Here is a 21,435-nt window from a genome sequence, read left to right as displayed (position 1 = left end):
ATTTTCGACCTACTCGTTACGAGGAGACGCTCCGAAATCACGTCAGCAGCAACTCTCGGAGCGCGGAGATAATCGTGCCCTAGCTTTTCCCGCTGTACCTATGAAATGAATTGAGCTAATGCAAGTGAAAGTAACTCCGGGAAACAGCATAGGGAGCGCTGCTGGAAGTCCTTGATTGTTGTGTCGCCGGAAGGGTCGACAGATAGCGGCGATTGCGTCATTGCGGGGAATATAAAGCTAAGCGCTGAGCCCGGCCAACCATTGCCCGGTCTGAGTGTTGCACAAGGAAAACAATGGGCCCTTCCGCAGCGATAAAACGATACTGATTAGAGTCGTCATTGTGGTACTCAATAATGTTATCGGTTCGCTTGGGCGTCTTCCGAGTTTGGGTGGTATTTATTCCAACAGCATGAAGCCAAAACAGTCTCAAAGCAAACGGAGAATTTCCTGCGGATCCGCTGTTCAAGCAACACCTGTGCACGATCATGCCTGAACAAGTAAAAAGAGTAGCAGTGATCGGCGCTGGTCCTGCCGGAGCTATTGCTGTCGATGCACTTGTGAAGGAGCAAGCTTTTAGCACGATTCGCGTCTTTGAAAGAAAGCCCATCACCGGAGGAACATGGTAAGATGCACTCCCAACTACTGGTTTATACAATACTCATCTCCTTTGCGTAGGGTGTTCAACCCTGAGCAGTCTCCAAAAATTCCGTCACTGCGGGATCTGGTAGACGGCGTTGCCGACGTTCCAGTACCAATCCCATCTCAATTTCCAGCGGAGACGCCAAAGTCTGAGGCTGTAAATCATCACCATCATCGGTACACAGACACTGCCGTATGGGATCATCTTCATAGCAACATACCGCCATCTGTTATGAGCTACACCCAGGAGCCGTTTCCCAACATCATTTCGGAGCAGAGCCTCTCACGCTTTGGACCAGATGCTCCATTTCGTCATCGCAAGGTGATCAGAGACTGGGTAGAGAGCCTGTTTGTCCAGGCAGGCCACACAAAGCTCATCGAATTCAGCACGACAGTGGAGCTCGCCGAGAAGAGGGGAGAGGAATGGATCCTGACGCTACGGAAAGAAATCCCAGGAAGAGACCGGGACATCTGGTGGCAAGAGACGTTCGATGCGCTGGTGGTTGCTTCGGGGCATTATTATGTACCGTTCATACCCACTATTCCCGGGCTCATTGAGTATGATCAACGATTCCCGGGCCGCATTCACCACAGCAAACACTACCGCTCTCCTGAGCTTTTCAGAGACAAAGTAAGTGTTGCATGACACAGCCCTTTCCTCCTTACAATCGTGCCTGACTGAAGGAATTTTGCAGCGCGTCGTAGTTGTCGGAGGGTCCATCTCCGCGATTGACGTTCTCCAAGATATCAAAGACGTCGTGAAGCAGCCAGTGTATGCTTCGCTCAGACAGCCTCTTCCAACTGTCGGATGGGTTCCCTTCACACACCCACGCATCTCAATCAAGAAAGAAATCATACGCTTTGATCCTGATTCAGGCCGCATCTACTTCAATGACGGTACGTCGTTGACGGATGTCGATCACATTGTCTTCGCGACCGGATACAACTTCACGCTACCTTTCTTGCCAAATATCAAGATTCCCAACCGGCGCATTCCTGGACTGTATTTGCATGTATTCAGCATCGCTGATCCGACTCTCATCTTCATCGGTGCGGTAAGTGCAAGGGATGAATTATCATGAGGAATGTCCACCGCTAACCAGAACTGTCGTTTGCAGGTCACTGGTGGCTTCACCTTCCGCGCATTCGAGTACCAGGCTGTTGCTGCAGCACGCGTATTGGCCGGGCGTGCAGCGTTGCCATCAAAAGAAGCAATGCTCCAATGGGAGCGTGACCGCCTCAAGGAGCGTGGCGAGGGAAAGCCGTTCTACACGCTAGCGCCTGATTGGGAAGCCTACTTTGAGGATCTGCGTGCTATCGCCGGTGACCCTGCGCCTGGCACGACCGGAAGAGTCCTGCCGAAGTTCGATAAGCAGTGGTTGAAGACGTTTGAGGAAGTGCTCGGTATCCGATTGAATTGGTGGAAGAGTGAGACTGAGAGGGCGGAGGCGGAGGCGAAGGGCAACGGCGAGGAGAGGCTCAAGGCGCGCTTGTAAATGTATTGTTGCCTACACGATTTCCGTAGTCTGACCGCCACATCTTTGATGGTTACTTTGCAGTCTGCCTGGGGAGAAACATGTGCCACACATTTATTTGCCCTAGGCGGAATGAAGGTACACCGACTGCGTGGGCAGTGCAGATGAAAACGCCTCTTGATTTGATTGGAGAGCGCCGTCTTACACAGCCCCACCGACCCCCACCCCACAACTCCAGAGCGTTATTCTGACTCTGCCTCATCTCCACTACCACCATGGCTGCCTGTCCTCAACATAGCAATAAAAACTCTTTCTAAGGTCACGCTGCCGTGTATCTCATCTGGCATGCACTAACAGGACTGCAGTGAAGACGATGTGTCAAATCCTTCAACTATCATCCAGTGTGTTATTTCGGACCCTTTTCGACATAGCCAACATGGTGTGCCGTGTCGGCCGATATATCGCAGGCTTGGAATGGACAGAAAAGAAACAAGAGATCTGTCACTTTTGCGACCGCGACAACTTTCAAAACATCGTCTACGAGGTATGTTTCATCCATCTGCATCTCCTCTCCTATGCTGGCTCACCATAGAAAATGTAGGATGAACATGTGTTAGCATTTGATAATGCTCGCTTCGCGGGAAAGATGCACTGGCTGCTTATTCCCAAGGTACATCTACGGGATATTGAGGCGCTGACACCTCAGCACATTGCCTTGCGTACGTACTTTTCTACCCCGTAGGTCCGAATCGAAAACTCACAACTGTTTGCAGTCGAGCACTTGGACAGAGTCAAACATATTCTTTTGGGTAAATACTGTCCACAAGCATCACCAGAGTCCATCCATGCGGGCTACCATAGAGGAAGACGAGCACTTCTCGGGTCTATCTTCTGGCCAGATATTATCTCAGTTCACCATCTTCATCTTCATGTTATTGTGGAGCCGCAACGAATGCTGCGCATCTTCAAATACCCTCTTTGGCTACCGCTTATGTGGAAGTCGGATACCAAGGTATTACAGGAACTGAAGGCTTCTTCATCACCATAGAAAAAGAACCATATCTTTAAACAATAAGATAATAAAATCAAGGCTTGAGTTACCTCTACAAGATGTATTTGAGTGAAAATTAATATTTAAAATGGAATACTCGATACCGTGTTGCTCAACAGTACAGATAACATAAATAAATTAAATATTACTAGTTCCTCCAACAATGTAGTAAAACTACGTGTTTTTAATTTACGCATAGCAAATGGCTGGAATTATGTTATAAAGTATCATTAATGAATGACGTTGTTGGTCAGGTTTTACCTTGGTGTTGAATGAAAAGTAATGTAATACGTTCGGCGATAACAACAATGAATGATGAAATTTACTACGTGTGTGATACATTTATTTATAGAGCCTACATGAAGTCGTGTAATATAAGAGAGCTCCGGTACAATGAAAATGGAAATATATACAATATCAGTACAATAATAAATTTCACAGACGCCTTCCCTATTCTTGAATTTTCCTGGAGACTTGAGGCTCGTATCTGGAGCGCTCTTTCCTGTTAATCCGTGTTCAGTACCGGCTTAACCTTGTTGCTCACGCCCATGTCTCGAAACCTTTTCTTTTGGAAATCGCACGTTTCTGTCCAGTTGGTGAAAGACAAGCATGCAAACACTGCGATGATGATGCCTAGAGCTAGGATAGGAGCAAGGATAGAAAACACGGTGAACCCGTAGCTTGCTCTTTGGAACGCAACATCCGGCTGAAGTTTATCAGTAGCGAGCCCAACCTGCATGGCTGTGAGAACCATGACAACATATCCAAGGAATACGGCAAGCTTGCCCAAGTTGTCGGCGAAAAAGTCGCCTGACGAGTTGTAGAATCCTACGGTGGAATAGGCACGGAAGATCTTCCCGTACCGGAAGCGATAGATTTTGTTCAGCCTGGTCAGTCGGAGCTCGCCGTACCAATAGCGCGGATTCACCGCAGCATACGTGTGGTTCTCCAGCACATCTGCAGCAACCATCTTCCAGCTCTCCCACGTAACCGTACTTGGAAGGAGACCCTGATCGATGGCGATTCGGAAGTCGCTCTCGTGCTGCACGAGCGCCGTGTACGAGAAGAGAAAACCACGTGCTAGAGCAGCCAGTTTCTCCCTGCGATGGCATTCCGGGTTGTTTTCGCATTTCCATATGTTTCGCGAGGACGAACCGCTCTCTGGGGATTTCGCAGGGCAGACCAGATAATCGTTCCAGAAGCTAAGATCAAGCAAGTATCTTGGAAGAGGCTTGATGAAGATGCGGTGCTTGGCCCAGACGAGATGCAGCTCAGCTTGCTCCGTGACCACTATATTGCGGCCGATCAAGATCTGATGATTCAGCGGACGAGGCGGAACGGGCCGTCCGACGATCAGGAGCCATGAATGGATATCGTTCAGCTTTGGGACTGAGAGGTCCGCCTCAAGAAAGTCGTTGATTTTTCTGGGCGGAGTAATCATATTGGTATCTCGGGATCTGAAGACTGCTGGCAGTAAGTCTGTAAGGCTCGATGCTTGTGAGCTATCGATAGAGGCTGCACCGCCCCCTTCGGCATGGCTGATGTCGGCTTTGAATGAGGAGATGGCAGCATGTTGTGGAGGAGGCAGCATATTCTCCGGATCAGGTAAAGAATTGATATGGTGTTAAGAAGTGGCGAAAGTGGGATTTGAGGTTGAGGCTGAAAGATGTAGCCGCCGGCCTGATATGAAAACGTAATGTGTGCGCCACAATCTTCTTGCCTACAATGGAACGCCTGCTGGATATAAAGCGGAACAAAAGCTAGCATCGCTTATACAAAAATCAAGGCGGCGTATTGCCACCTCGAGAATGCCTTGCAGGCTGCAGGGTAACTCTGAGACTTTTGATTCTCGTTGCGTGTGAGGGCTGAAACACAGCCTAGCTAGGCGCTGGGAATAAGCGCCCGGCACGGTATTGCCCCACCCACGCCACCTACTCCGCCCTACAAGTTTAGACTCGACATCGCATTTTCGTTATTTCTTAGCGAGAAGGACGAGAACTGCAGCATGTGTTCACTTTTTCGGATTGCGAGTCCACAGGCGGGGCGGCAAGCTGCACGCCAATGGCGATACGCCACGCTTACCCGCCGCAGCTGTACGTTAACCGCGATCGACATCAGCTCTAGTTCATGTGGAGGCTCCGCGAGGCTGAATCCAGCCATTAAAAGGCTCCCCCCTTTGGCTCAGACCTCACGACTTCTAAGGCTGCAATCTCATTCTTCACACCGCTGCCTTAATTACAATGTCACATCCGCAAGGATCTCAATTGACCTTGGACCCTGGACGAGGGGTAGGAGCTATACCTTCGTCGAATAACGGTCTAGGCTCGGCTCCTTCCGCAACAACTCAGACGCACAACGCCCAAGGCACCACAACGCCCCATCCAACACCGGAATTTTCCCAGGTGAATGGAAGCACAAGCACAACGCCGTCAAATATTGCAACTTTTGACGACAAATTTCAGGATTCACATCCAAATGCCGAAGAAACACTAAGGAACTTGGAAGACGAATTGGACACTCCCCTATTCCACCTTTTCGATGAGGAATGGGTGTACAGTCGGCTCAGGTGGGCTGGATTCAAAGGAAACTACAAGACGCTATCCACGCTTTCTCTTTCCCGGCGCCCGATACTGCGTGTGGACGATCCAGCCCTGCATTTGATGTGGACTTCAAGTCCTCCCACGCATTTTATTAAGCCTCTCCCGTCCGCGCTGGCAAGGAGATCGGTTGTTAAGATTCTCCGAAGTAGAGATGAAGAAAACACGAAAGCAAGAGGCCTTCTCTACTCCTACACGAGACTGATTCATTCAGAGTTGGACTATCGGATTGCCGTCGAGAACAACCTCCTGCCCTGGTCGTTTGCAAATAACGAGAAAGGCTGGAGAGAGTGGTGCGACTTGATGGAAGTTTTCAGAGGAGACTCGGAATACAGGAAGTACGCCCGAAAAAACCTCCACATAGACCCGGATGATCGGGTCCAACGGGTGCAGAACAGATTGCGAAGCTTTCATGGGCAGAAACTCATCACGAACTCGTGCACGGAATACGCGAAGAGTAGGAAAGACAAGGACAAAAAACTGGAACAGAAAGAATTAGACGCGGTCGAGAAATGCCACCGCAGATACAAGTATGGAGACTTGAGACTGCAACGGGTCAACATGATCACATGGCTCAACGGGTATGGCTACAACTTCCGTGCGCCCAGCTGGAGCCGGCTTGAGGCCTTGTTCGAACGCCACAAGACGTTTGTGGCCGCGTACGTCATCTACACCGGTCTGGTCCTCACCGCCATGCAAGTCAGCCTGCAGGCTTCGGATAAGCCCGAGTGGGTGACGCAGGCATTCCGTTATATCGGCTATGTGGTTATTATAGCCACGGGCGGACAACCGTTGCTGCTGTTTTGCGTCTTTGTGCTTTGGGTGGTCTGGCAGTTGGTTTCGTTTCGGACCCTTACGCATGAACCATCAAATGGGCAGGCAGACCAACCAGCAGCAAGAACAGGAACAGAAGAGGTCTAAGAAAAATGTCCAGCTGTAGATGGAGGTGTTGGTATTGGTTAGTCGCGTCCGTCTTCATAGAATCGTTGTTTGAGGAAACGGTGCTGCAAATCGGTGATATGGGACGGTGTTCTGGTATCGGGGCATATAAGAAGGCGAATGAAAAGCCCAGTGGCTGTGCGGGGAAACGCATTGCGATCAGGCTTCCCAATGCTTGTTTATTTGTTTCCGGAGGACCAAAACAGCAAAGCCTGGCGAAGTACTCTCACGGTTCCTGTACTACGCATTTGAGCCTTAACCGAGTGGACGCCCAGTTTCGCATTGTGTCCTTTAGACATCCTACTTTCTCCGACTTTCGCCTCTTGCAGGATAAGCGATGTATGTTTATATATGCGTACGGTTTCGGGCGGGCGCTAGGCACTCGGTTCCAGATATCGGGCCGTCAGCTCAAAGGTACAAAACTGCATGGCTTGGCAAACGTTCAAAGGTAGCTGTAGACAGAAAAGAGGACTTGTCAATTGTTTCTTCCATGGGGCCCTTCATTCTCTTCGGCTTGATGGTGAAACGAGGGGATTGTTGAGGATTTAGTGTTTGCACGCTAAAACTTCCCGGCGATTGTTTCCATCATGTGCCTGAGAAGGACGGAAGAATGGTGAGAGCAGGATCTCCAACAGTCTCGAATAGAAGACGGGAAATTTCACGGGGCGTGGTGTTGGACGAAGGAAGCGGAGTTTGAGTACAAAGGGAGAAAGGAGCGGGGGGCCTGGGCTGGGGTCGGAGTGAGCCGAAGCTGGCAGCGCTCAGCCGTCGGGGAAAAACACTTTCTCCTTTTCCGACCAGGCTGCCAAGTGCCCGCCTCCTCGTCACCGCCGCTCCCTCGTACGTTCATCGTCCGCATTACCATCATCACACGCTCGTTTCCGCGGTCGCATCGATCATTGCCACGAACTATCGCGTCTATTCCCGCACAGGCCGCACGCTCCGTCCTTCGCACGCGCGCGCGCGCGTGTGCCCCCTTCGTCCGACGCGTCGCTCTTGGGGCATACCATACAACAGGGTCAGTTCTAAGGTATCCGCTTCCAGCGGGTAGCCGCGCACCGACTCAATAGTGTGCGAGGACGTCTGTCATCGCGCGGGCAGGCCGCCATCCATTCTCTACCCCCCAGACGTCCGTGCCCGGGTCCCTTTGGGGGAAGAGATGGGGTCTGTTAAGGGGCTGTTGCATCGCTGCCAGCCGCCGTCCGCGCAACTGGCGTCACTCGTATCCTATCGTGTTATACGTGCGGGGACCTCCTGTTGTGGGAGTCAAGGCTGCTCCAGCCACAAAGCCTGGGTTGGGTGGGAATCCTCTGCATGATTGCTGCTGAGGGGTTTCCGCTTTCCAGGTATGTGTTTCCAAGCCCGCTGACCGCTGTCGCCAGGCAATGTCGTCGCCGCCCAATGCTTTCGAGGTTCTGGAAGCTCCGGCCATCGTCGCCTGGCCGTGCGACAAAGACGGCGATTCGCGCCTGACCAGCCGCATCACCTGCACGCTTGCCCTCGATGCTCCCGCAACCATGGCTTTCTGCAGGCTGCGCCTCCCCTTGATGTTGAAAGCGCTCCCTTCGCGCAAGACGGCCGTCTTCGCCTTTGTGCACCCGGAACAAATCCTTTCCGTGAACGAGGCGCCTACCATTCCCGAAAGCGTTACCGCTGCGCTCGCCGCCGACGTTGTCGGTCTGTGCTTCAAGATGCAACGTTCTCCTGTGGCTGTAGTCCCCGACCTGCCCCTTGTACCTAAGAATAAATCCTCTGGAGATGCTTTGGAAGCGTTGCAAGCCATTGCGACGATCAATGAATTCACTCTTTTCCTTCCTTCCAAGCATTTGTCCAAGCAACAGATTGCATCTCTCTCAAGTATTGCTGGGCCCGAGCTTTGGCGGTCACTTCCCAACTTTACCAACCTATCAGCGCTCTACGCCGGGAAAGGGGGCAAGATTGTTGAGGCGTCGGCTATCCTTCCCAATGGCAATGGGCGCGGTGACAGCCCTCCCTCCTATGACGAACTTGCACTAAGCCCCCCAGAGCATGGTAAGCTGATGAGCGAGCCCTCATGCCCTGCACATCTAATTGGTTTAGAATTATCCAATTCCAGAAAGAAGCGTCGTAGAGAAGGCTCTGCCGAATCCACCAGTGAAAGTTTGATCCGGCGTATCTTAGCAGAAGAACGGGCGCAGATGTCCAAAGAGATTCAGCACGAGGTCGAGAAGGCCGTCAAAGCCAAGTTCGCCGCCGACTTGGACAGCCGGCTGGAAGAGGTGGAGAAGCGCCTGCTGTCGCATTTGGATGCGCGCATAAGCGAGGAAATGAATAGGCTCAGAGAAGATGTGGATGACCGAATAGAAGACTTTAGACAAGAGATGGGAGACTTTCAAGAGGATGTGGCTGAGACCACGGTTGAGCAAATAGACCTGCGAATCGATGACCAGCTAATGGGAATCAAAGAAGAGCTCTCGGCGCACGTCACGGAGGAGCTAAAGGACACAGAGGACCGCATCCGTGCAGACATCAGCGCGACGGCCTTTTCAATCAACATCGAATAGATGCTTCACCACGGTCGAACGCTAGGCTCTGCGGCACGGGATCCTTCTCCGCATCCTTTGTGGCGCACCCTTTTGTAGCTGCGCCCCCTCACAGGGCTGAGGGTGTGAATTTTCACCGACTTCCCCGTGCGCATACGGCCCGATGCCGATCGTGCTCCTGATCATCCACCAGTGTTTTCAATGCCGGTACTTAGTATGCATTAGGACCCTGACGACCGATGCTTGGAGCAATGCGGCGGCCGTGCGGGTTCCTTATGGCCCTTGAGCCCAGTGGCCGCGCAGGCTGCCAATTTGGAAGTCGCTGCCTCTTCGCGCGCAGCGTGGCACCCATCGAGCGTGCGATCCACCGGTTCGGAGATGGCTCCTGGTTCTGGTGGGCGTTGGTTTGGCCCCGGCGGGCTAGGGCGAGGGGCTCTCTGGGCCGGGTGTGGCAGAGCAAGAGCTAAGTGAAGATCTCCATCCGCGCTGCAGAGCCGCGCTCATTTGGCGAGGTCCCCAACCGCCAATCTCATTTTACTGTGAGGGCCCCAGTTCCCTTGGGTACTTAAGTGCTTGGTGTGTCATGGTCCGATGATTCCCCTCGCACCCAACACCTCCATTCCTTTGGTTAATACTACACTCGTTACCTGCTAGCCGAGCCAGGCCAGTCCCTCATTACAAACACCACACTCTTTAAGTTAATCTTACACCATGGCTCCTATGCTCCGCGGAATGGGCGTTGCTGCCCTCGCTGCCCTGCCGCTGGCCAGCGCCCACATCAGCATGAAGCACCCCGTGCCCTTCGACACCATCTCGCTGCAGCAGGACCGCAGCCCGCTCACCCCGGAGCAGTACCCCTGCAAGTTCCAGACCTACTCGGCGACGGAGCGCACTGAGCTCGCCGTCGGCCAGCAGTACACTCTGGACTTCTACCCCGGCAACGACGCTGAGATTGCCGCCATTGGCAGCACCCAGGGCGCCGCCGTGCACGACGGTGGTTCGTGCCAGCTGTCCATCACCTACGACAAGGCTCCCACCGCCAAGTCCGTGTTCAAGGTCTTCCACTCGATCCAGGGCGGCTGCCCCGGCTACAACCAGAAGACGTCGAGCTTCCAGTACTCGATCCCCAAGGACCTGGTCAACGGCGAGGCCATCCTGGCCTGGACCTGGTTCCCCGTCTCCAGCTACGCGCCCGAGATGTACATGAACTGCGCGCCCGTCACCATCTCGGGCGCCTCTGACGACACCTCTGCCTTCGACGAGCTCCCCGACATCTTCGTCGCCAACCTGGGCTACAGCACCTTCGACGCCGGCCTCAGCTCGGTCAACTCGTTCCTGCAGAGCACCGTCACCCAGGCCAGCCTGCTCGCCCAGGGCCAGCTGCCGCAGTGCCTCACCCAGGGCGAGCACGTCCTCGAGTTCCCCAACCCGGGCACGAGCCTCGCCACCGGCGGCTCCGACGTCCTGTACGGCGGCCTGGCCAAGCCGCAGGGCCAGTGCGCCGGCAGCAGCAGCAAGTCTGGCGCCTCCTCTTCCGGCTCCTCCTCCTCCTCCTCGCAGCAGTCCTCCTCCTCTGCTTCCTCCTCCACCACTGTCGCCAAGACCTCCTCCGCCGCCGGCATCTTCGCCGAGGCCCCCTCGTCCGCTCCCGCCGTCGCCGCCGCTCCCGCCGCCGTCACCTCCGCCGCCCAGGAGGTCGCTACCTCCGCCGTCCAGGCCACCACCCTCGTCACCAAGGTCCAGACCTCGGCCGCCGCTGCCGCTCCTGCCGCCACTCAGGTCGCTGGTGTTGGTGAGGCCAACTCCTCTTGCACCGACGCCAACGACGGCCAGGTCATCTGCAACGGCGAGTCGCAGTACGGTCTGTGCAACCGCGGCTACGTCTACTTCCAGGACGTCGCTGCCGGCATGGTCTGCAAGAACGGCAAGGTCGTTGGTGCCCAGTAAATGTTTTGCTGCGTGAGTGAGCGAGTGAGTGTAGAGGGAAAGTGGGGGGTGTTGTGGAGTGGATGTATGGTTGTTGAGGGGAGAAGAGACTGCGCTTTGGGTCCTTCTCTTTGTTATGTGTGTCTTGCTGTACATATTTTGAGAAGTTATAGTCATATATCCTTCGTGCGGAGCTCTGTTGTTGCTTTGGCGAGCTCATTCCCAAGTCCATCTGTTCCCAACTTGCTTTGCGTGATGATCATTGAGACATGACCAATAGGGGTTTCGCTAATGCTGCGCCATGATCAACGTCAAGCATTGTCGATGCTCGCAGCCCTATGCCCCAGTATTTTTTTTCGTCCTCATGTCGAGATCTTTGAGGTCAAGCTTAAGCTTTCACGGCCCGAGTAGTCATTTTGCTCCCGATCTCGGTACGTTACTCGCGGATAAGTTTATTTGAGCAAAGACCACAGCATCGTGAATCGTGGAGGCGCGGAGGGAAAAACTACTTTGTCAGTGCTGCTATCTGCGATAAGGTTTCGGCCGAACGTTACCCTGCATCACTTTTCTCCAGTGCTGGCCAACGCCCAGCTTTTCAAAAGCCACACCATTTGAAAAGCCGCGGTTGTCGCCTTGTGGCGTATGAAGACGGTGACCAGATTAGATCCTGCAGGGCTACTTATAGCAACACGAGCGACGGGAAGCGACCGTTACACCAATGCAGGTGTATCGGTGTGCAGGAACAGCCGTATTTACGCCGGCGTAGTATGACGGCTGTGTGCATCTGGTCGGGCATATATTGAATCGCACCACCCCGTGGCCTTTCAAGCGAATAGCAATTGGGTGTGGCTGAAGTAGCGTACTCGGCGCCGACCGGGATCTTGTTCCTGGGGGCCAAAGTGTATGATCCTTCCACCGGTCCAGACTATGACTCTACCCCGGTATCACCAGCCAAATTCAACGCTGGGCTAAAAGTGCGTTTTCTATAAAACCCTGCGCAAGACGGCTGTAGTTTGCTTTTTCCGCGCCAGGAACAACTCCACTCATCAAGCTCTTATTTTATTTTTCGCGACCTTCGCACTTGGAAATCTGTTGTGGTCCCAGTCGTATTGCATTAGTCATGGCGAACCAAGAAGCTCCGGTGGCTCCTCCCGCGTACGGGAGCACTGGTAAGAGAGCCCTCATGTCCATGCTCCAGCAATTTCCAATTTTTGCTAATGCACCGGCAGTTGATAACAGTAACCTTACTGTCCCCACTACGATGCAAGACCTCGAGACAAGCCGCACTGTGTCGATGGAGAAAGACCTGGGGAACTCGGCTGCACCGTAAGTCCAAATCACAGCTTTGTCTCACGTCATTGCTATTGTCGAGTGCTCACGCAAAGGTAATTCAGGAAGGCAACACAAAAGCCCGTCCCCATCAACCCACGGCTGCTACAAAACCCCGTCACCCTCGACCAATTAGACGAATCACCCAGGTGCATCGACTGCCCGCACTGCCACCAACGGACCATGACGCGCATAAGCCAGCAGTCGTCCAGCCAGACGGGAACTACTGCGCTCCTTTGCTGCTTGCTGCTCGGCGTCATTGGTGCATGCATCCCCTACTGCTGCAAAATGTACTACGATACCGACCATTTCTGCCAGAGCTGCGGCCAGCGGGTTGTCCACAAGCCTCACGACGGCCCGCCGCAGCTCTGCTTCCCGCTACCGCCGCATCCCACGGCTCCTCCGAAGGCTGTCATACAAGAGAAAAGCGCAGGGCCGGTTGTGAACTGATGGAGTTTTGAAGGACTGCGTTCTGGGAATAAGATGGGAGCATACACTGGCGTCGGGCTTTTCTTCGTCTTTGTTGGGTTATATCCATCTGCTGTAGCGACTGCTTTCTTTTCCTTCCCGTTCTCTGATGACAGCTATGCGAGAGAGAATAATGGACCGAGAGGTCTTTAATAGTAGTAAACCTCAATTAATTTCGAGCAATGACCCCAAAAGCTCTTTGGTTCTCGTGACAAGCCCTAATGCTCCACTGCACACCTGATCAAATAACAATCGTGGACGAAGGATTTATGATATATTCGTATTTTATTCCTTCAAGCCTTTCATGGTGGGGAGACTGTTCTCGTGCTTCGTGAATTTCCAAGTGGAGCGGGATGTGGACTATTTATAGATCAGTTGAAACCACGGCTGAGATGCATGAATCGCCAAACAAGGGAGGTCCATGACTCCAGCAGCGAGCAAAAGGCACCAATAAAAAGAAACATTATATAGTAGGAGGACAATAATAGGGCAGATGTCGTGTGTTGTTTAGTGTAGTAGCGCAAGGCTGGAACATGGTGACGTTGGTAATGCCTGAGCGCCGTGGGCTTGAAGAAATCCTTTGGTGCATGCACGCATCATTTTCGACATGTAAGCACTACCGCGGTCTTGGAGAACATTCGCGAAATGATAGAATTTTCCATGTTCCCGATCGATCCAGTGGTCGTTACTCGGATCGCAGGCAACTCCATAGGGCTGGTGATCCAAGCGAGGATTCCGCCCCCAAAAGGTACCCGTCGAGATCGCCCGTAGCGGAAAAGCGGCCGGCAGGCACGCCTGATACCCCTGGAAACTGGGGCCAAAATACGTTAAAATGGCAACCGACGTTCGAATACGGGGTCAACATGCCCTAATCAGCCCTATGTAGACGTCGATGCAGTTGGTCCTCAATACGATTGGTCTCCACCGGGGGCCGATGTTCCCTCCCAGGAACTGGCTTTAAAAAGCTGACAGGTTCCCCCTCGACCGCTACTCACCACCACACAGCTCAGTGCCCGCTACAACCACTGAACATGTACTGGGCTCCCAAGTTCCTGCAGGCCCTGGCCGCCGGGCTTTGCCTCGCATCCGCCGCCACCGCCGCACCCACCGACGCACCCACGAAGACGCTCTCGGAGAGGCAGTCGTCCAACAGATATGTCTTCGCTCACTTCATGGTACAGCCAGACCGCCACCCCTCTTCTCACCGCATCTCCAATGCTGACTCCTGCTAAACAGATCGGCATCGTCACCGACCGCACCAGCGCCGCCGACTACGACGCCGACATGCAGGGCGCCAAAGCCCTGGGCATCGACGCCTTCGCGCTCAACTTCGGCCCGGACAAGGCGCCGGCCGACTACACGCAGCAGCTGCAGTACGCATACGACTCGGCCGCCAGCAACGACATGAAGGTCTTCCTCTCGTTCGACTTCAACAGCGGCCAGTGGTCGACCTCGGACGCCGCCGGCGTGGGCGCCAAGATTGCTCAGTTCGGGAACCATGCGGCCCAGCTGAAGGTTGATGGTAAGGTGTTTGTGTCCTCGTTCGTTGGTGATGGTCTGGATGTCGCCGCGGTGAGGAGCGCTTCGGGAATGTCCCTGTACTTCGCTCCCAACTTCAACCCCGGTTCCGGTGCGGACTTTGGTGCCTTGGACGGCGCTTTCAGCTGGTATGTTTCTCTGCCTCCATGTTGACGCCTGCAATTGCTGATGATTACAAGGTACGGCTGGCCATCCGACGGTTCCAACAACCCTCCGAGCGCATCAAACACCTACCTGCCCACGTATGCCGACAACGACTACACCAACAAGCTTGGTGACAAGTCGAAGTACATTGCTCGTAAGTCAACATGTCTTGAAAACGTGAGGCAGATACTGACCAACGATGCAGCCGTCTCTCCCTGGTTCTTCACGCACTTCCAGAACAACGCGGACTTCGGCGGCAAGAACTGGGTAAGTCCCTCTGCTCCCGTGCCTCGCATACGAACACCACCACTAACAACAACAACAGCTCTTCCCCACCGACGACTTCTACGTCACCCGCTGGAACGAAATCCTCCAGTTCGGCTCTCGCTTCGTCGAAATCGTAAGCTGGAACGGTACGCTTCTCCCCCCCCTCCTCCCCCTCTCCTCCACCCCCATACTCACACTTCCTCCCCCCAACAGACTACGGCGAATCCCACTACATCGGCCCCCTCGCCTCCAAGCACTACGACGACGGCAACTCGAAGTGGACCAACGACATGCCTCACAACGGCTGGTCCACCCTCGCCGCGCCCTTCATCGCCGCCTACAAGGCCGGCGCCACCTCCGTCTCGGCCTCACACGTCAGCGCCACCGGCGGCGACAAGCTGGTCTACTGGTACCGCCCGCAGCCCAAGGGCCTCAACTGCGCTTCCACCGACAACGTCGGGTCCGCGCCCGCCGGCGCCGACCAAGTCGCCGACTCGGTCTTCGTCGCGGCGCTGCTGACGTCGGGCGCCACGATCGAGGTGACGTCGGGCGGGAACGGGGTGAAGACCGCCGAGGCGGGTGCGGGTGTGAGTGTGTTCGAGTTCCCGCTCGGGACGGGGAAGCAGAGTTTTGCGCTGAAGAGGGGCGGCAGCACGGTGTTGAGCGGGGCGAGCCCGAAGGAGGTGAGTGCGGAGTGTGTGTGTGGGATATACAATTTCAACGCGTTTGTGGGGCAGTTGCCGGCGAGTGCGACGGTGGATAAGCTGGGTCCCGATGGGTTGAGCAGGTTTACGGATGGGTTGAAGGTCGCGACGTGTAGCCCGACGCCGACGTTGGTGTAGAAGCCGAGCGCAAGCAGGCAAGCTTCCAGAGGGCACCGAGCAAATAATAACCAGGTCTGTAGAGGACTGGTAGATAGCTAGAATAATATCACTATTGTCATCTTCCTAATTTGGGGCTCGGCAGACAGAAACGAGTGAAAGAAGTGGCGGGTGGCTGATCAGAAATTACAGATTACATTGAAAAACTATTTACTTGATCTCGTCAAAACATAACAGCGTCGTCGAACATTCTTCCCGATCTTAACACTTCTCGGCGTAGCTCAGCCCGTGGCCGTACTTGTAGACAGGGTTCTCGGTATCGAACGGCACATCCTCCAACTGCTTGTCAACCGCCTCCATAGACCTGGGCAGGTCAAACGGCAGCTTGCCCTCAGGCTTCCAGCCATCAGTGCCGAACACGATATCCAAGAAAGCATCCGTGCTGGCGCCGTAGTTGCCCATCAGCGCCGCAGAGCCCTCGGCCAGCTCGGGGATGACGGCCGGGCGGTCCAGGTAGATGTCGACGATGGTGGGCGCGGCGGCCATGATGGCGGCGTGGCGCGCCTTCTCCGTCTCGTTGAAGTCCAGGCGGCCCTGGTGGTAGTTGCGCTCGAAGCCGCCGCCGCGGGCCTCGTAGGGGGTAGACAGGCGGAGGAAGGCGAAGTCGGCCTCCTCGGGCGAGTCGACGACGGTGAGGTTGCGGTCGAGGAGGTAGGACGCGTTGAGGCCGCTGACGTAGAACTTGGTCGCCGTGTCGAGCGGCAGGGGCAGGAGGTCGTCGGGGTTCTTGAGGAGCGTGTAGGCGCGGCGCTGGGTCTCGTTGCCGACGCGGCGGAAGTAGTCGTTGCCGACGACGCGGTCGGCGGACTCGGGGTCGACGAAGGGGTTGTCGAAGAGGCCGAGCAGGAACTTCTCCTTCAGCAGGCGGCGCGCCGACTCGTCGATGCGCGACTCCGGGATGGCGCCCTCGTTGACGAGCTGGATGACGAGCTCGGTGCGGATCTCGCCGCCCAGCTGGTCGACGCCGGCGTTGAGGATCTTCTCGACCTTGGCCAGCTCGCTCAGGTCCTCGACGCCCCACGAGATGGCCTCCATCTCCTCGCCGCGGGCCACAAAGTCCGTGACGAGGCCCCAGTCGCTGACCACGATGCCGTCGAAGCCGAGCTCGTTGCGCAGCAGGTCCGTGACGATGCCCTTGTTGAAGCCCATGCCGACCTCCTCGTACTTGGTTCCGATCGGCCGGGAATACGCGGGCATCATCTGCCTGGCGCCGGCGGCGATGGCGGCCTTGAACGGCTGCAGGTGGTAGTCCAGGTAGCCGCCGGGGTAGACGTTGTTCTTGCCCGTGGGGAAATGCGAGTCGTTGCCCTTCAGGCCAGGGCCGCCGCCGGGGAAGTGCTTGGTGACGGTCGTGACGGAGTGGTGGCCAAGAGTCTCACCCTGGAAGCCCTTGAGGTATGCAACGACGAGCGAGCTGGTCAGATTCGCGTCCTCGCCGTACGTCTGTCCCGTACGCGCCCACCGCGGCTCCGTCGTCACATCGATCTGCGGGCTCAGCGCCTCACGGATGCCGACGGCCATGTACTCCTCGCGTGCAATCTCTGCGAAGCGCTGCACCATCTCTGGACTACGCAGCGCGGCCAAGCCCAGTGTCTCAGGCCACTGCGAGAACGAGCCGACGCCGACGGCGGAACCGGCTGTCTCGGCGAACGAGTGACGAGGGTCCGTGGCAACAGTGATGGGAATTCCGAGCCGGGTCTGCAGAGCAAGCTCCTGAATGGCGTTGTGCCAGTTGGCAAGTTCGCTAGGCTTGCCGCTGGACACGATGTTGAAGTGCGTCATAAGCTTCTCGCTGATGAGGCCGCCTGTGGTGTAGTTGTCGGTGAAGGTTGTCGTGTCGATGGTGCCGTTGGCGCCCATGGGGATTTGCTTGATGAACAGCTGGCCGACCTTTTCTTCCAGCGTCATCCGCTCGAGCAAGTCATCCAGGCGCTCGTCCACGCAGAGGGTGGGGTTGCGGTAGGCTGGGACAGCATCACTTGAATTATCCGAGCGAGGCAACGCCCTAGCTGAGACAAGGGATGTTGAGGCCAGTGCTGCAACAAAGACTGAAGCCCATGAGCCTTGCGGCCGGGCACTGGAGGCGTGGAGGAGGGAAGCCAACATGTTGAAGGCAGGAGGTAGAGGCGGAAATGATTTTCTGGAGGCTGTACCTTCATCCCATCCCGACGGCTCTACTTAAGTACCCGAACCCCCATCTTGGCGATACATAATGATATCATGTCGGCCCGCGAATTTTGCTCCCATGGCCCCGGCAGAGATCGTATACGGTGCCACTACGACGGGTCTTCGTCAATTTGTCTCGGCGGAGAAAGGAACCATTTGGGGACTGCCGTCGGCAAATGCCAGAGAGAAACAGGCGGACAGGGCGCGGGAAGATCTTCCCGCTGGTCGGTAATGGCGGGGAATGGGGTGCAGGAGGACTGCCAAGAGGTACCACATGATCGGGGGCGGATTTCGCGCTGGGAGTTGTTCCTACTGGAGGTTCCCCACCGAGGAGATTCCGATAATCGAGCCCGCTTCTCCGCAAGCTAGCTGCTTGGCATCGTGTGGACATGCCCAAAGAGCGGCGGTAGTGGTTTGGTGCCCATCTCTTTACACTGTACTGTTCTCATAGCGAAGCACGGCAGCTGGCTATTTGAATGAAACCGCATCAAGGGTTGGTAAAGATAGAGTACCGGAAGCTAAAAGTCAGTTGACCACAGTTGACTTATAAGGAGACAGTAGTGACGGGCCGCGTGGACTTGAGGCCACCAGGAGGATCCCGCAGTGGTGCCGGGACGTTGTGGGGCCCCGCGAGTCACTCCAGCTGCCGCCCTCCAACTACCGGCGGCGAAACGTCGGGTAGGAGCTACGGGTTTACCGATCTTGGCGTCGGATGTTCACCCAGCGCTCATCCAACCTCACCCAATCTTCACCACACCAGCCGATCTGTTCCGGGGAACTGTGCCCGGCTCGGAGAAGTGCGTGCCGGCCTCGCCTGTGCTGTTGTTTCTTTAACGTCAGTCCTCCGATCTACCCGCGGTCATCACGAAAGTGATTCCTCACCGGTGCCTTCAGCCTCACGACCCCGTGCAGTTCCAGCCTCCATCGTGTAGAATCGACAAACTCCTCGTCCGCGGTCAGCCGGCCATTGGGTGGCAAAAAGATGGTCATCACCAGAGGAGTATCGAGACCTGGGGTGATTCTTGCCTGATGTACGAAGAAGGTCAAGGAGTTGCTTGGAAGAAGAGCCAAGTTTTCCACATGCCCGCACACTGAAAGTTTTTCGAGTAGCGCTCCGCTAGTCCGCTGCTTCTTGTCCCGCGTTGCGCCGCTTCTCGTCCCGCGCTGCACCGCTTTCTCCCTCATTTCCGCCCCGGATTGCCAAGAAATCCGGGCGCCTGTCAAAATGTTTCGTTTGTCATCATGACCTGAGTCACGAACTCGCTTGCAGTCGCATCAAATGATTCACCAACAAAATATATCTCCCTATAGTTTCCTCGCTTTTGCCCGGACACATCACACATGATGACCATCCCCGGCCACCTCATTGGGTCTCATCATGTTGAATCCATTACTCCTCTGCTATCTCCTTTGCCTTGCATAAGCACCAGGCAAGCTTCCGAGAGAGTCTTCCGTCTTGAAACACGACTGGAGGACATCTCTCAGGTGTGGTATCTGCAGCAGGGCAGAAGGTGATGGCAGTGGCGTGCTGGCTGATGCGGAAGCTAATCTTGGCTGCTGACGATGGATTTAAGCTTAACACCAACAGTAACAAGTTCACTCCACCACCGAACAAATCGCTTATCTACTTTCCGCGCCATTCCATCAGCTCTCCTTCCTTTCTCTATCAGCTATGCCTCCAACCCAGCAATTGAGATGCCTTCAGCGACTCCACGCACAGTCGCATCACGCAACCATCACAGCGCTGCACAGTTTCGATACGACGATGGTGGCTATTATTAGAAGCGGCTCGGCATCGGCACAACGGTATACGGGGATAAGTTGCGCACGTCGGGCAAAGATCGGTGCAGACCTTCTTGAAAGAGCTAGAAACACCGTTCCATCTCGTCCGTATTCACAATCGCCTGGTTCGATCCTCGTATTTAACATCAAACTGCTGATACCGCTACGCCGAACGTCGAGGAATAATTGGCTCGCTTGACTTCTCATCGAGGAGTTTGAACGACCATGTAGGTAAAGCTCCATCCGGTGCCGGAGATAAAAAGCCCAGGCGCCGCTTCGTCGTTGAGTGCTGCGTTTCCTGGACTGCGCTTCTCAGACAGCGAATCTCCAAACACCAAAATGCTCCCGATTCTCCTGTCGCTTCTCGCCGCTTCGTCGGTCGCCCAGCCGACCAAGCGTCAGGATGGCAAGCCGGTCTTCATGCCGCTGAAGTATCCGTACAACGGCTACCCCAAGGTCTACGCCGACATCTACTTCGGCACGCCCGAGCAGACGCCCATTGAGACGGTCGTCGACCTCGGCAGCGCCGACTACTGGGTACGCGCCGCAAACACTCCGCTACAATCCCCTCCCGCCCCCCGCTAACACTCCGAACCCCAGGTCTACGGCCCCAACGCCACCATCTTCTACGGCAGCCCCTACCTCGGCGTCGAAGGCCCCTGCCACCTGACCCCGGAGCCGTCCTACAACCCCTACGCCTCATCCACCGCGCAGGGCTTCCACAACCAAACGCGGGGCTTCGCCTACGGCGGCAACGGCAAGATCCTGACGTCATACTACTCGGTCAACGACACCATCAGCTTCTCCCCCGCCTCCTCCTCTTCCTCCTCCGCCCTCTTCCCCTCCCTGGCCAACACCCAAGTCGCCATCACGAACCGCACCCTCATCAAGATCCGCGCCGACCAATGCACCGGCGTCGACTACGACAGCAGCATCCTCGGCATCGCGCAGGCGGGCAGCGGCACGAACCAGGGGCCCTCTTTCCGGCAGAACCTGCTGGACGCCGGCGCCATATCCAGCTCCACCCTCTCCATGTGGTTCGACGCGCCGCCCGCCGGCGTGCGCGACGACTACCGCGGGACCATGCTGCTGGGCGCCATCCCGGCTGCCGACGCCGGCAAGTACGCGGGGACGCTGGTGCAGGTGCCGAAGCGGGAGCCGGACGGGTCGGTGGGGTACTACGTCGACCGGCCGGTGTGGCGCGTCGGCGAGCGCGAGGTGAAGTTGTATACGGGCTACTACAACACGACGACGACGACGTGCCTGCTGGACAGCGGGTCGGGCCAGGACTACCTGCCGCTGGACCAGGACGACTTCCTCGCGGCGATGGAGGGGGAGGTGGTGATCTTCAATGGCCGCCCGGCGTGGAATGGGACGTGCGAGTCGATTCCGGGGGATAAGGCGGTGTCGTTGACGTTTGGCGGCGTGCAGGCGGGGGAGAGCGTGACGATTGATGTCCCGTTGAGGAACTGGGCGCGCGGGAATGCGGATTTCTATAACAATACGAATATCTGCGGGCTGAGCATGGAGCTGAGCAATGCGGATAGCTGCGTGCTGGCGAGCCCCTTCTCGTCGGCGGCGTTTTTGGCGGTGAATGATGAGTTGGGTCAGATTGCGTTGGCTCAGGGTGGCGTGTCTTCGGGAGCGGAGGACGGGTATGAGGGTCTTGGTGAGGTGGAGTACATTGCGAAGGGCCAGGGTCTGCCGTAA

The 21,435-nt window shown here is 55.8% G+C and overlaps 8 protein-coding genes across 8 annotated transcripts; 6 read left to right on the top strand and 2 right to left on the bottom strand.

Annotated features, from left to right (window-relative positions):
* Positions 1 to 871: 871 nt before the first annotated feature.
* On the top strand, positions 872 to 2,135 carry LTHEOB_5315 (Thiol-specific monooxygenase; the record flags this gene model as incomplete). The annotated part of the gene is made up of 3 exons (XM_035514447.1): positions 872 to 1,270; positions 1,335 to 1,694; positions 1,758 to 2,135. 3 exons carry the CDS (start codon positions 872 to 874, stop codon positions 2,133 to 2,135), a joined length of 1,137 nt encoding a protein of 378 aa, XP_035374183.1.
* A 1,535-nt stretch (positions 2,136 to 3,670) lies between these two features.
* Positions 3,671 to 4,606, bottom strand: LTHEOB_5314 (uncharacterized protein; the record flags this gene model as incomplete). Its single annotated transcript, XM_035514446.1, has 1 exon — positions 3,671 to 4,606. One exon carries the CDS (start codon positions 4,604 to 4,606, stop codon positions 3,671 to 3,673), a length of 936 nt encoding a protein of 311 aa, XP_035374182.1.
* A 3,480-nt stretch (positions 4,607 to 8,086) lies between these two features.
* LTHEOB_5313 (Centrosome-associated protein cep250) lies at positions 8,087 to 9,244 on the top strand (the record flags this gene model as incomplete). Its single annotated transcript, XM_035514445.1, has 2 exons — positions 8,087 to 8,732; positions 8,781 to 9,244. The coding sequence occupies 2 exons, from the start codon at positions 8,087 to 8,089 to the stop codon at positions 9,242 to 9,244; spliced, it is 1,110 nt and encodes a 369-aa protein (XP_035374181.1).
* Positions 9,245 to 9,934: 690 nt separating this feature from the next.
* LTHEOB_5312 (Chitin-binding domain 3 protein) lies at positions 9,935 to 11,170 on the top strand (the record flags this gene model as incomplete). Its single annotated transcript, XM_035514444.1, has 1 exon — positions 9,935 to 11,170. The coding sequence occupies one exon, from the start codon at positions 9,935 to 9,937 to the stop codon at positions 11,168 to 11,170; it is 1,236 nt and encodes a 411-aa protein (XP_035374180.1).
* A 1,099-nt stretch (positions 11,171 to 12,269) lies between these two features.
* On the top strand, positions 12,270 to 12,928 carry LTHEOB_5311 (uncharacterized protein; the record flags this gene model as incomplete). The annotated part of the gene is made up of 3 exons (XM_035514443.1): positions 12,270 to 12,318; positions 12,379 to 12,475; positions 12,544 to 12,928. The coding sequence occupies 3 exons, from the start codon at positions 12,270 to 12,272 to the stop codon at positions 12,926 to 12,928; spliced, it is 531 nt and encodes a 176-aa protein (XP_035374179.1).
* Positions 12,929 to 13,977: 1,049 nt separating this feature from the next.
* LTHEOB_5310 (Alpha- -glucanase protein) lies at positions 13,978 to 15,738 on the top strand (the record flags this gene model as incomplete). The annotated part of the gene is made up of 7 exons (XM_035514442.1): positions 13,978 to 14,121; positions 14,183 to 14,613; positions 14,665 to 14,783; positions 14,835 to 14,896; positions 14,955 to 15,042; positions 15,110 to 15,579; positions 15,634 to 15,738. 7 exons carry the CDS (start codon positions 13,978 to 13,980, stop codon positions 15,736 to 15,738), a joined length of 1,419 nt encoding a protein of 472 aa, XP_035374178.1.
* A 240-nt stretch (positions 15,739 to 15,978) lies between these two features.
* Positions 15,979 to 17,883, bottom strand: LTHEOB_5309 (Periplasmic beta-glucosidase beta-xylosidase; the record flags this gene model as incomplete). The annotated part of the gene is made up of 1 exon (XM_035514440.1): positions 15,979 to 17,883. The coding sequence occupies one exon, from the start codon at positions 17,881 to 17,883 to the stop codon at positions 15,979 to 15,981; it is 1,905 nt and encodes a 634-aa protein (XP_035374177.1).
* Positions 17,884 to 20,064: 2,181 nt separating this feature from the next.
* LTHEOB_5308 (Peptidase A1) lies at positions 20,065 to 21,435 on the top strand (the record flags this gene model as incomplete). Its single annotated transcript, XM_035514439.1, has 2 exons — positions 20,065 to 20,262; positions 20,326 to 21,435. 2 exons carry the CDS (start codon positions 20,065 to 20,067, stop codon positions 21,433 to 21,435), a joined length of 1,308 nt encoding a protein of 435 aa, XP_035374176.1.

Source organism: Lasiodiplodia theobromae (assembly GCF_012971845.1).
Source record: "Lasiodiplodia theobromae strain AM2As chromosome Unknown scaffold_14, whole genome shotgun sequence".
In the NCBI taxonomy this organism is placed as follows: Eukaryota; Fungi; Ascomycota; class Dothideomycetes; order Botryosphaeriales; family Botryosphaeriaceae; genus Lasiodiplodia; species Lasiodiplodia theobromae.
Note: the sequence above shows the minus strand (reverse complement) of the source record. Positions and strands in the feature narration are given on the sequence as shown.